Source organism: Armigeres subalbatus, chromosome 3 (genome assembly GCF_024139115.2).
Source record: "Armigeres subalbatus isolate Guangzhou_Male chromosome 3, GZ_Asu_2, whole genome shotgun sequence".
In the NCBI taxonomy this organism is placed as follows: domain Eukaryota; kingdom Metazoa; phylum Arthropoda; class Insecta; order Diptera; family Culicidae; genus Armigeres; species Armigeres subalbatus.
The window spans coordinates 172,949,403-172,963,547 of NC_085141.1; the positions used below are offsets into that span (position 1 = coordinate 172,949,403).

Here is a 14,145-nt window from a genome sequence, read left to right on the forward strand (position 1 = left end):
TTTCCGCTTCAGAGACACAATTTAATTGGAAAGTCTATTTAAAACTAGGCGACATAAAAAGTGAACATAACTTTTGAAAATAAAAGTTTACTATCATGTAATATAAACTATTCGGACACCGTATCCTTATTTGGATCACGCTCGGTCAATCTCAGTAAAAGTGGTATACAATTAAATAATTATAAGAGTAGCGCAGTGAACCTAATCGGCGATGATAAAGCGTTTCTTGAGTGTATGTGTGTAAAGTGTAGTTGTTGGAGTCTTGTATATTTTCCAGTGCTCGGATAATATGCTTTCTGGGAGAGAACGATGCTGTTTTTCTTAGTAGAACTGGGCACCATGGATGGGTTGTGAATGGTGGCTGTTGATGATTTGTTGAGTAGGTGTGGTGAACAGGGATGGAGAAATAGCGCCACCAATGAGTTGTTGTTGGGCTACATTCTGCGTTGAAGTGGCCGCACATGCGATCGTTGGGTTCATTGTCAGCTGTTGTGCCGGTGTTGTTTGCTGTTGTGACTGTTGCCTTCCAGTGCTGGAGATGAGCCCTGGATGAATGTTCGGTTGATTTCCGATCGGCATTAGGTTGGTGTTGATCATCGTCATGTCTACTTCCCCAAGGCCGTTCACTGTGATTCCATTTACGAGATTCACTGCATTTCGAGCCCCTTGAGCATCGAGCTGTCCCCAATACGCCTCACTTGGTGATGTAGTATTTGAGCCTGGCGGTGCCGGAACAGGAGCACCAGTGTATCGGAAGTACGGATTTTTAAGATCTAACGTGTTGGTGGAAGTTATCATCGTGCCTTCCAATTTCAAGTCGATTTCAACATCATAGCTTTGTCTTTGATTAGCTGCCAAAACTACTTTACCGGATAAAACCTGCCCTTGCTTAACGAATATGGGTGTTTGTAGTAAGCAGCGAACCTGATACCAATGGGTTAATGATTCCGTCGGAGCCGTTGATAGCCAAACTTGAGAGCAGGAGCCAGCAAACTCAACATCAAACCAGAATGCCAGCCCATGGCAAGTTCCTGTTTCAAGAATGTGAAATTCAACGTCTATTTGTATGCGATGCAAATCTTTTTCATCAGCAGTTAAAAAATTAGTGGTGTGTCTTATTGATTTTGCCATGCAAATGCGAATATCGAATGTATCAACGATAGGCTGACGGAAGTATTCCTTCATTGCAGCGTCCCTAAGCGACACCAAGTTTACGCCGTGAAACTCGGTTTGCATCCAAAAGTTTGCTTTATTGTATTGCTCCATGTAGAGAGCCTCGTCAGTGAATGGGGCCACATGTAGATCGCCTCGCGAAGGAAACATTTTTCCTTCTGGTCTAAGCCATTTTTTACCATGCAGATAAGTTTCCAACATGCGCTCATTGTACAGCATGTAGCCCATTGGCTCCGAAATGATGACATCAACCATCTCCGGGAGCTCAATTTCCTCAATCTTACCAGCGATTACGGTAATTTTTCCTTCTAGATTATTTGAGTGGACGAGTTGCTGCGCGTACTGGGCCATATTACTGGCTTCTACTGCGTAAACTTTAGCTGCACCTGCCTGAACGGCGAAAAAGGATAGAATGCCTGTAAATATGAGAAATATAAAGTTATGTAATTACTGTCATTACAGTTTATCAATCTACAACATCTAAACAAAATTAATATCTACAGCAATATATTCACTACCCAGGAGCTTTTTTAACTGGACTGATTTTAAACTGCGTGTTCATATGCCACGTGGTCAGTTTTAGATAACTCATATAAATTTTAAAAAAATGTGTATCGTGGACATTTGCCATTTGGCATGTTCTATTTGCTTTCGTGAATAATAATGGAGAAATTACAAAACAAACGAAAAACTTTGTTTTGGTATGTGCGTGGCCTACAAACTATCCTTGAGTTCAGAACTTGCAGTCTACAGTTACGATGCTAACTTCTTCCATCAAATTTCTTTGACTTTTATTAACTTTCTGAATTCTCCATGGACCTTAGCGATTCAATACCAATAAATCGTACCCCTTGTGAACCAGATTTCATACGCACTTTGGGATGAATTTGATTCCATAGATTTCAATAAATCCTTTCAAGTTTCTTTTTCACGTAGACCTCTAAAATCTATTTAAACTTGCTATGATTATAATGAAAGGTTGAAAATTTGGAATTAATCATATTTTTAGATTCCTGTCACTTTTCTAACTTCCAAAAACTTTGACAGACTTTTGAGCGCTTTTGGAATTGGAAAATAATTCCTATGGTCTTTAAAAACAATAAGTAAACTTTTTTTTAGGATCTTAGAAACCTTAGATGACTTCATACATAAACTACAGAACTATCTAACGTTTGATGATATTTCAAAGACTTAGAAAATCAGATTACCAGACAATATTGCAAGTAAAATAGTTACCTAGGTGATATGTTTCTACCAGCACAATGCCTGTCCCACCCAGGAATATTCATGCGTAGGAGGTGTCCTACTTGTCCTACCCACTCCCGGAGCCACTGACCATTTCCATAGCATCTTCCAAAAGATAAACAGACATGATAAGATGGTTTTGAGATATTGGCAATGTCCCAGTGGGGGATGTAATGCCAATAAAAAGAAGAAGAAGACCTTCTAGAAATTCTATATAAATGGTAACACAATTTTAGAGTGTAATTTTTGTTTAGGCTGTCGTGGGTCATCCGAACTGTGCTTGCATTAATAACTAGTGATCTATAGGTACGATATTAACTTTTTTTCACTCATAGTTACAGTATGTATTCAACATTTGTTTGGATGACCCAGAATATCCCAAAACTATCTGACGATATTTGTTGACCTTCCACGAGATGCATATCAAAACTTTGAGTAAAGGAAAAAATATCTCAGCAGTTGTAGAGTCCCGAACTCAAATACAGTTTGGATTATCAAGATTTTCCAGGAGATGTAATGGATACAACTCAATGTATAAAGAAACTTTGAGTAACGAAGAAAACTTTACAGCTGCTTTAGATTTCACTTCACTCTCAACCAGCAACTCCTATCCCTACCTCCCTGTGGTCCCGCCCGAAGTACGAGCAACCTTAGGGAAGATAAGGTAATCAATCCCGGTGGGAACTATGGTCGTATGTAGACAGTTCCCCATGTTAGGGGCGTTTGATCATCGTCTGAGTGCCAGCAGAACTATGCACCATGGTCAACCGAACATTAAGGGGCAGAGAATTATTTTTTCTTGTATGCGCATGGGAAACAAGCTCCAAAAGAGCCAACGACAAAGCTTTCACTTTCATTTATATAGTTTATATCTAAACAGATAACACTGAATCAACAATTTGACGCCACAATACACGGTTCGAGGCCGCATCTCTCCATGCTCGAATACACCCCACGCTCGCCAAGTCATTTTGTACCTGCCGGATCGGAAGCGAACACCATCTTCGCAGGGTTGCTGTCCGGCATTCTTGCAACATGTCCTGCCCAACGTACCCTTCCCGCTTTAGTTACCTTCTGAATGCTGAGTTCGCCGTAGAGCTGGGCGAGCTCGTGGTTCATACTTCGGCGCCACCCACCGTCTACTTGCATACGGCCAAAGATGGTCCTAAGCACCCGAGTGCTTGCATATCCTCCTCAAGCATTGCCCATGTTTCATGTCCGTAGAGGACTATCGGTTTTATCAGCGTCTTGTACATGACACATTTGGTGCGTTGGCGAATATTTTTTGACCGCAGTTTCTTCTGGAGCCCGTAGTAGGCCCGACTTCCGCAGATGATGCGCCTTCGTATTTCACGACTAACATTGTTATCAGCCCTTAGCAAGGATCCAAGGTAGTCGAAAACAAAGCTTTGTTTTTGTTGAATATAATAATGACAGAGGCGTCGCGTCCGCATGTGCAACCTGTGCACTGCACATGTTGCAATTTTATCCCCAACATTTAAACTCTAGATAGATTTCTTGTTTTTCTAAGCTAAGCATGTATTTGAATTATGTGCATTTGAAAGATGTTTCTTGCAAATTTGACTATTAGATACATAAACGCAAAGTATGCTTGTTTTTTTTATAGGCGGCATGTGATGTAAAGCAACCAAATGCTGCGATGGGAACGCGTTATATTTTTCTCTACGATACCGAACCGACCCACCGACACCACATGTTGTATCAAAACGGAACTTTCAGCCGAGAACGTTTTGTCATGCGTCATACACGCATTATTTTGTATGTGTGGATCATCTGATCTAACCGCAATCGGCGATGTATAGGTAGTCAAAGCGTTCCTCGCAGGCAGTGCACGATTTGGTGCCTATTGAGAACAGCTTCAAACAGCGCATGCGCGATTCGGTGAAGAGAGCGCGATCGGAACAAAATCGAAAGAGAAGAGTGAATCGCGAGCATTTCTGCTTCCTCAAAGCGTTCCATGATGAAAGTTCCGCTTTGTATAAGCAACGCGAAGCAAAAGCGCTTTTGATATTTGATGTTAAATGGGAAGGCCCGTTTACAATTCGAGAAATCCAATATACTGGCATACCTCGATTATATGGACTTTTTCGATGCAAAAAAGTCCATATAATCGAATTTTCCATATAATCGAAGCAAAAAAAAAATCTCAAAAAAAAATTTAAACTATGAAAATAGTTTTAATACAATAAAAGAAAATATCTATTTATTGCCTTACAGTGTAATCCGCATGTTTGGGCCCATTTTATGATGATTCAGAAAATTTTGATCTTTTTTTTAGATTGTAACCGTTTTTAAGTCGCTAGTTTGCAAACCATTCTGAGATTAAGTTAGTAATAAGACTTTTTTTCAACCAGTTCATTGATTTGGTAGGCTCAGTCGTGTGTGACAATTTGCGGAGCCACGATTCTCAGGTATGCTCATCCGGGCGTTTGACGTTGAAAACGGTTTTGCGTGGCGTCACGCTCACGATTTTGGTTTGTTAGGTAGCATCTTTCGGATGGCCAGTTTCGTGGTACACGCTACAGATAAACATAAGTAATAAAGACTTCTAGCTTAATGTGGACACAAAATTACACTTGTTTAAAAATACAGTTTACGGAGAGCTATATGTTCGCTTCAAAAACAAACTTTATATGGAAGCACTGGCACTTATCCATATTCGTTTTGATCGCAGCAAATTGAATTCGACGGGGATTTTTTCTCATTGTCTCCTATTGAAAATTGGCCGGATCAGACTATGGGCTCTGATGTTATGGCCTAAATACTTTATATGCAAAAACGCCTATAAACAATCACACTTGTCTGACACTTTTAAACCGATCCGCTTGCAACAAGTTGCGGTTGATGGGGATTCTTACAATTATTTTAAATGCATGTAAATATGGATCCTCAGTCCCCTATCAGTGACATTTTTTACCAGTGTCTATTGCCTTCACACCTTTAAAGTGGATATCAAGGTTTATATTTTGGACTATGTACCTGGGTGCTTTTGTTATTGGCAGTCAATTTCTAACTGAACAACGGAATGAAGAGGTGGACACCGTAACCAGAGGTCACGGTTATAATGATTGTAAAATCTAACTGAGCATATTCTTGATTATATTGTCGCAATTGAATCCTTCCTATCAATTTAAAATCATCATTAAATTCAAATAATTCTTGCTGCCTGCACCATTGGTAATTTTCTTTAAACAGCAAATCATTTAAGAACTGCTAACTTCTAACTAACCATATAATCGAAGTCCATATAATCGAGGGTCCATATAATCGAGGTATACCTGTATTTAGTTAGGGAGGGGGTAAGTCAAATGTCAATGGTCCACACAAATTTATGAAATTTTTTATGAGCAAGTTCCATGCTGATGGACGGAAAACTTCTCGACATCTGTCCAGTCCAGAATATTGATCAAAGATTTAAATTGTTAATAGAATAATTATTAATTGAGAAGAGTAAGGGCTATGAACTTCATTGTTCTCTTTATTGTACAGACTTTGTTTTTCTGATATGACATGCTAATTACAAATTATTATTAGAGCCTTTACATGATTGATATAGGGACACGGCAGGTATTTCCGTCCATCGTCATAGGGGCTAAAACCAAAGAAAGCAACGTACATTTGCTAGAACTCCACTATAGCAGAACGTTTCTCCTGAGCTTACGATTTGGTACGTATGAGTTTTACAAAAAAGCGTCTCTTTTATTGGTTTTCGAGACTATGACGAACAGACGAAAATACCTGCCGTGTCCCTACTCCAATTTCCTTTTCTGTATTTAAAACTTCGTCTCATTTTACGAATAACTCAAATTAGAATTGAAAGTGGCAGCTCAATAATTTCCGAATAGATATATTGCTTATTTGTCACCTTGGAAACGATTCTGATGATAGTAATTTTTAATTTTACTTAAATCACTTTGAAGCTTAGTTAAGTTTGAGTTAATTCAGAAAATAAGAAGTAGCTAAGAACTAGTTAGATGCAACAAAATAAGCAAACATAGAGGAGGACGGGGCAAGATGAGCACCCCTTAATTTTACCGCAATTATGTCTTTTTCGCTCTGAATAACCCCGCACACTGTTAAACTATAGTCCAACAAAAAGCTTGACACTGAAAAAATATTATAAAAATATAATTAATCTGAAATACAGATAAATTAGCAAAAGTTTGTAAAAACTTGGTTTTTCTTATAAGAAACCAGCATTAGAAAATAAAATTTTTAAAAACATAAACATTTTTTAATAGAAAAGTCTTAACCAACTAAACATTGTATATGACGTTCAAGCATATTTTAGGGCCATTTGCCTAGGGCGTATTGCGAAACGCGCTGGAAAATTATTTGTTTATCATTTCAGGTCCCTTATATGTGTTTTTTTTTTCGAATTATTGAAAAAGTGCACAGGTTGAAGAATTGATCACGCGACGCCTCTGAATAATGACAAAGATCCGAAAAAATTGTCAGCGACAAAAAAGAAGACAATTTTGTTGCTATTTTATCATTCCATTATTTTGCATTATCTTAACAGCAAATGTCAGTTTTATGCTATCATAGTTTCTGCTTTTATGGAAATATTCTATCTAACTAATATCTAACTATGGTTACAAAATGAGCATGTTATTCTCGGAAATATCAGAGTATGCAGGGCAAATGAAACTTGTCATATTATGTTTGGGTTCTGACAAAAGCTTGTTTCGAGGTGCGTTTGTCAGTAACAAACTCTGTTGACGACAAGGGTATATTGTTAGGCGTTGCTCGAATATTGATTCCCTATTAAGGGGAAACGGTCCTCTGGAAATTTAGGGGGTTTAGTGTCAGGCCCTGCAAGCCAGCTTCCATAATGATGGGCGATAAGCAAAAGCGCGTGATCGGGAGATGGCCGATCAATAATAGAATTTGCATGTTGAGGATCAAAGGCCGGTTCTTCAACTTTAGTATAATCAACGTCTATAGCCCACACTCCGGGGCCCCCTTAGCCGTGCGATAAAATGCGCGGCTGAAAAGCAAGACCATACTGAGGGTGTCTGGGTTCGATTCCCGGTGCCAGTCTAGACAATTTTCGGATTGGAAATTGTCTCAACTTTCCGTGTGTTTTTATCACAACGAAGGGAAACTTCAACAGGTTATAGGCCCAGCGGATAGCTGTAAAACCCAGACGAGCTCTAGATTCAGAGAGGATGGACCCGGAAGCGAGCGGTAGAGGAATCGGCGGCGGCAGTGGACTCAGCGGCAGCAGTGGAATCGCTAGCGACAGCGGCAACAGCGGAGGTGGTAGCTCTGGTGGTCAACCGAGCGATCGAACCGGCAGGGTCACTGTCGAGAGATCGTACACGGCGGTAGGATTTTTCCGTGGCGATCGAACACACATCTTCGATGGCAACGAGAAAAATTTCCCGGCGTGGAAATGGCGCATGGAGCACCATCTGGTTAAGATGAAGCTCATCCTTTGCCTCCGACGAACGCCGGACGAAGAGATGTATGCCGTTCCAGTTGCTGGTGCAACGCCGGAGGAAGAAAGAGAGCGTTTGGAGAAATATAGGAAGAGAGTAGAGGAAGACACCGACGCTATTGACGAATTAGTCATGGCAATCAGCAATGATGTATTGAATAAAATAGTAGGGGCTACCTACGCGAAAGATGCGATGGACATACTCATCCGAACGTATGAAAAGACAGGCACGGGTGCTCTCATGAGTATGCGTCAGCGGTTATGCATGCTCCAAATGAAGCGCTTCGAAAGCTTAGAAAGACTGTTCGATGAGTATGATCTAATCATACGCGAGTTAGATCGCATGAACGCTAACCTAACAAGCTCCGAAAAGTTCACGCTTTGCTGATGGCTGTACCGGAAAAATACAGCCATGTAAAAGGCGCTCTGGCTGTTCTTTCGAACGAGGAGCTGTGTCGTAAGCCGATTTACGACATCAAGCGAATGCTGCTGGATGCCGAACTCGCTTCGGTCCACATCGGAGGTCGTCCGGATGGATCCAGTGTTGCCTTGGTTAATAAATCAGGGAAGAAGAGCGCGGTTAAGTGCTTCGGATGCGGTGAAGCGGGGCACTATAAAAATCGCTGTCCGAAAACGAAGAAGCAGACGAAGAAGAATCATGGAGCGTACGCGCTGTTTGCTGGAAGAAAGATGACGGCGCAGAAGAAGAAGAAGGTTCGCTTCATTGTAGACTCTGGGGCAACCGAGCACATGGTCACCGACGAGTCACTTTTGGAGGACGTCAAGGTGCTGGACAAGCCCGTTGCAATTTCGACAGCAAAATCCGGTCAGGTACTTCGGGCTACGAAGAGTGGGAAAATGAAATTGAAATCGGTCATTATATTCAATAAAATAACAACCATTGCACTGTACAATGTTTTGTTTATTCCTGGTCTGGATTCGAATCTTCTTTCGGTGAGAAAGGCAAAGTTGCAAGTTCTGAGATGGGGAAGAAAGTCGGTTTTGTAAACGACAGTGTTTTTTCATTAGCTTTGGTGAGGTTATTGCTAAAGGAAGAGTGGTTGATGGACTCTTTTGTATGGAATTTCTCCACAATTCGATTGTCGACCCGTCAGCGCTGGTTGGTGCAAACTACGTAAGTAAGGAAAAGCTCCTTAGGCGTATGGGGCATTTGAGTTTTCTGGGATAGAAAAACTGATAAAGCATAACATGGTTGAGGGAATCAATCAATGTTCATCTACAGCAAAAGTCCAGAGGTATGTGAGAGTTGTTTGGCAGGGAAACAAAGCAGCAAGCGATTCGAGCATCAGGAGCTTCCAAGATCCAACAGGCCGCTTGAAATCATACATTCAGATGTATGCGGTCCTATGGAAGCGAAGACGTATAATGGCTATCGGTATTTCGTTACGTTTACCGATGATTATACACATTTTACTATTGCTTATTTAATAGCACGGAAAAGCGATGTCTTTGAGAAATTTCAAGAGTATATAGTCTTGGTAGAAGGACACTTCAGTCGAAGTATCTCCAAGATCAGGTGTGACAATGGCGGTGAATACATTGGAAATGAATTCCAAGGTTTTTGTAGAGCTAACGGAATTCAAATGTTATTCACAATACCCTACACTCCTCAACAAAACGGAGTAAGCGAGAGATTAAACCGGACTTTGATGGAAAAAGTTCGTGCGATGATACACGAAAGCGGAATGCCAAAGGAAATGTGGGGGGAAGCTCTACATTGTGCTGTTTATTTCACAAACAGATGCCCAACGAATGGACTTGTGGAAAACAAGACTCCATATGAAATGTTTTTCAATAAACGACCAGATGTGAGTAATCTGAGAGTTTTTGGGAGCACAGCTTATGCCCAAATTCCTAAGGAAAAACGGCTGAAATTAGATTCCAAGACTAAATGTCTTACTTTTGTGGGTTACGCAAATAATGGATACAGGCTGTGGAATAATAAATCTCGAATAATTGAATCATCACGAAGTGTAATATTTGATGAAGAGAAACTATTTAAAAATCATTCAGACAATCTTGGAGATGAGAAAGATGAAAGTTCCCCTGAAGAAAATATCACAATCGAGTATATTCCTATTTCACATGCAGAAGAAATTCAACAGCCTGAAGCAAATAGAGAAAGAGAAGAAAACATCTCTAGACAGACGAGTGTTAGTGATGAAAATACACTAACAGAAATATCACTAGAAAGTGATTATGAAAGTACTTTCGAAGATCAGTATTCAGAAGATGAATCTGATACGCAAGGAGTACGAAGAAGTAATCGAGAAAGAAAATTACCGGTTAGGTACACTGATTATAAAATGGCCAAAATTGCATCATCGCTTTCGGAGGTTGATCCGATTCCTCAAAACATTGAAGAATTGAAAAAGCGAGACGATTGGGAACAGTGGAAAGCTGCAATCGACAGTGAAATGCAATCTTTGGAAGTTAATCAAACTTGGAGAATGGCAGAGAAAAACATCACCAAGAAGCCAATTCAGTCGAAATGGATTTTTAATATTAAGGAGGACGGGCGATATAAGGCACGGCTAGTGGCCAAAGGCTGTTTGCAACGTCCCGGGTTCGATTATGGCGAAACATTTTCTCCAGTCGCAAAGATGGAGAGTGTTTGAACAATTTTATCCATGGCTAATGAGATGAAATTACAAATCCATCAAATGGATGTTAAGACGGCGTTTCTTAACGGAAACTTGGAAGAGGTTATCTACATGCAGTTACCGAAGGACTGTATGGATTAAAACAGGCTAGTAGAAGTTGGAACCAACGGTTTGATATAGCAATCAAAAATCTGGGATTTGAACAGTTAAAAAGTGATACTTGTGTCTACAAAAATAAAGAAAAAGGATTGATCCTTATTTTGTATGTAGATGATCTTTTAATTGTCGGAGCAAATCTTGACAGAATAAATTGGATTAAATCTGAGCTTGGAAAGTTATTCCACATGAAGGATTTATCCGAAGTAAGACATTTCCTGGGAATGGAAATAATACGAGATTTAAATAATCAAACATTAAAAATCTCTCAAACTGGCTACACTGAAAAGGTCTTGAGGCGATTTAGGATGTTTGATTGTAAACTCAATAGGAACACCGCTGGATGCGAATGTCAAATGGACAAAGAGTGATGGAAATGAGACACGACACCCATACAAGGAACTATTGGGTTGTTTACAATATTTAGCAATAACAACCAGGCCTGATATTTGTGCTGCGGTAAGCGCATTGAGTAAATATCAGAGCCATCCGTCGAACATCCACTGGACCGGACTAAAACGAATACTACGGTATTTGCGTGGAACAATGGACACATGCATAGTGTATCAACAACATAAGGTTCAAAGTGTGTTGATAGGATATGCAGATGCAGATTTCGCAAATGATGAGGATAATCGCAAATCTGTATCTGGATATGCTTTCCAGGTTTATGGAAATCTTGTCGCATGGGCGACGAAGAAACAACAAACAGTCAGTTTGTCCTCTTCTGAGGCAGAGTTAATAGCATTATCATATGCTGTTAAGGAAGGTTTGTGGTTAACACACCTTTTGGAAGAATTGGATGTGGCCAACATTCCATTAATTATCATGGAAGATAACATCCCTTGTATAAAGTATGCGGAGCAACCCAGGAGTCACCAAAGGATGAAACACTTGGACGTCAAGTACATGTTCATCCGCGATTTGATCAAGAAAGGTCAGTTAAAACTGAAGTTCCTTTCTTCTGAAGAACAACCTGCAGATGCCTTCACTAAAGGACTACCCAGGACACAACACAGATATTTATTTGAACGGCTGAACGTTCGAATTGAGGGAAGTGTTGAAATACCAATCGATTCACTCGAGTAGAACACTTGATAAACAATAACAACTCTCGTGAGGCCATCACGATTGTTTTGTAAACAATTCTCTTTTCACCCGTTCCCTTAATATACATGTAATAGTCAACTGTGGTAGGATGTATTTTATATGACATTTGTAGAGTTTCAATTTCGAATTATCCAAATGGCTGCACGGGCAGTGCAGCCAGTTCAGCTGAAAAACAACTTGTTTAATAAATAATATTTTATGTTTCACAACCATAACATGTAAAATATTAGCCAATACGGACGATGAAATTCAATATAGTTATCAGTTCTCAAACCTATTCCGTGTGTTTTTATCACAACGAAGGGAAACTTCAACAGAATCATCATTTTTCTGTGGGGGCTGCCTATCCGATTCTGTTTTTTGCACTTGTATAATGCCGTCATACGCATATTTGTCCCATGTTTGCTGGGATTTCCTATATACATGGGACAGTTATGCGTATAACGGCAGTACAAGTTTGATAAATTTGTTATCATGGCTTGTTATGATTCGGAACAGTTTTTGCCTCTCTTTTATCGTTGTTCGTTATCTATTGAGAGCGATTTCTGCAAACCCTGGTGACTGGTGATGGTTAAACTGCGCCCGAAACTCTCCGTCCGACGGCCGTCCCGGTACGACCTAGAGCGGCGGAAGTAACCTGATGTCGCCGCTGCATACGCACAGTATCTCGATGCAGCGTTGCCGGAAGAGGGTGAGCTCGATTTATTTTATTTATCATCAGACTAAGGCCGGAGTGGCCTGTTGTGCACATAAAAGACTTCTCCATTCAGCTTGGTTCATGGCTGCACTTCGCCAACCACGCAGTCTGCGGAGGGTCCGCAAGTCGTCCTCCACCTGATCGATCCACCTTGCCCGCTGTGCACCTCGCCTTCTTGTTCCCGTCGGATCGTTGTCGAGAACCATTTTCACCGGATTACTGTCCGACATTCTGACTACGTGCCCGGCCCACCGCAGTCTTCCGATTTTCGCGGTGTGAACGATGGATGGTTCTCCCAACAGCTGATGCAACTCGTGGTTCATTCGCCTCCTCCACGTACCGTCCGCCATCTGCAACCCACCATAGATGGTACGCAACACTTTCCTTTCGAAAACTCCCAGTGCGCGTTGGTCCTCCACGAGCATCGTCCAGGTCTCGTGTCCGTAGAGAACTACCGGTCTTATAAGCGTTTTGTAGATAGTCAGTTTGGTACGGCGGCGAACTCTATTCGATCGGAGCGTCTTGCGGAGTCCAAAGTACGTACGATTTCCAGCCACTATGCGTCTCCGAATTTCTCTGCTGGTATCGTTATCGGCGGTCACCAGTGAGCCCAAGTACACGAATTCTTCAACCACCTCGATTTCGTCACCACCGATACAAACTCGTGGTGGGTGGCTCACATTGACCTCTCTTGAGCCTCTTCCTATCATGTACTTCGTCTTCGACGTGTTGATGACTAGTCCAATCCGTTTAGCTTCGCTTTTCAGTCTGATGTAGGCTTCCTCCATCCTCTCAAAGTTACGTGCCATGATATCAATGTCGTCGGCGAAACCAAATAACTGGACGGACTTCGTGAAAATCGTACCACTCGTGTCAATCCCTGCCCTTCGTATTACTCCCTCCAAAGCGATGTTGAATAGCAGACACGAAAGACCATCACCTTGCCGTAACCCTCTACGGGTTTCGAAGGGACTCGAGAATGCCCCTGAAACTCGAACTACGCACATCACCCGATCCATCGTCGCCTTGATCAACCGTATCAGTTTATCCGGAAATCCGTTTTCGTGCATTAGCTGCCATAGCTGGTCCCGATCGATTGTATCATATGCGGCTTTGAAGTCGATAAATAGATGATGTGTGGGCACGTTGTATTCGCGGCATTTCTGCAATACCTGACGTATGGCGAACACCTGGTCTGTGGTAGAGCGTTCACCCATAAATCCCGCCTGGTACTGCCCCACGAACTCTCTTGCAATTGGTGTTAGTCGACGGCATAAAATTTGGGAGAGTACCTTGTAGGCGGCGTTCAGCAATGTGATTGCGCGGTAGTTGCTACAATCCAGCTTATCGCCCTTTTTGTAGATGGGACACACGACACCTTCCATCCACTCCTGCGGCAGAACCTCATCCTCCCAAACCTTGGTAATCACCCAGTGCAGCGCTCTAGCCAGTGCTTCACCACCGTGTTTAAACAGCTCTCCTGGTAGTTGGTCAACTCCAGGGGCTTTGTCGACCGATCTCCTTCTGGATTTCCTGGAGATTCGGAGCCGGAAGTCGCATGTCCTGCGCGCGTGCTCCTAGGTTCATTACCATACCGCCACCGTTGTCTGCCATATCGCCATTCAGGTGCTCTTCGTAGTGCTGCCGCCACCTTTGGATCACCTCACGCTCGTTTG

At 41.6% G+C, this 14,145-nt stretch overlaps 1 protein-coding gene across 3 annotated transcripts in view; it reads right to left on the bottom strand.

The window, feature by feature from the left end:
• The window catches only part of LOC134224623 (histone-arginine methyltransferase CARMER), a 155,531-nt gene continuing 141,386 nt past the window's right edge, over positions 1-14,145 (bottom strand). For all 3 annotated transcript variants that reach the window (XM_062704052.1, XM_062704053.1, XM_062704054.1), the window contains one exon: positions 1-1,589. In XM_062704052.1, the coding sequence (XP_062560036.1) occupies positions 322-1,589 (1,268 nt within the window). In that variant the 3' untranslated portion in view covers positions 1-321. The remainder of the gene's footprint in view (positions 1,590-14,145) is intronic.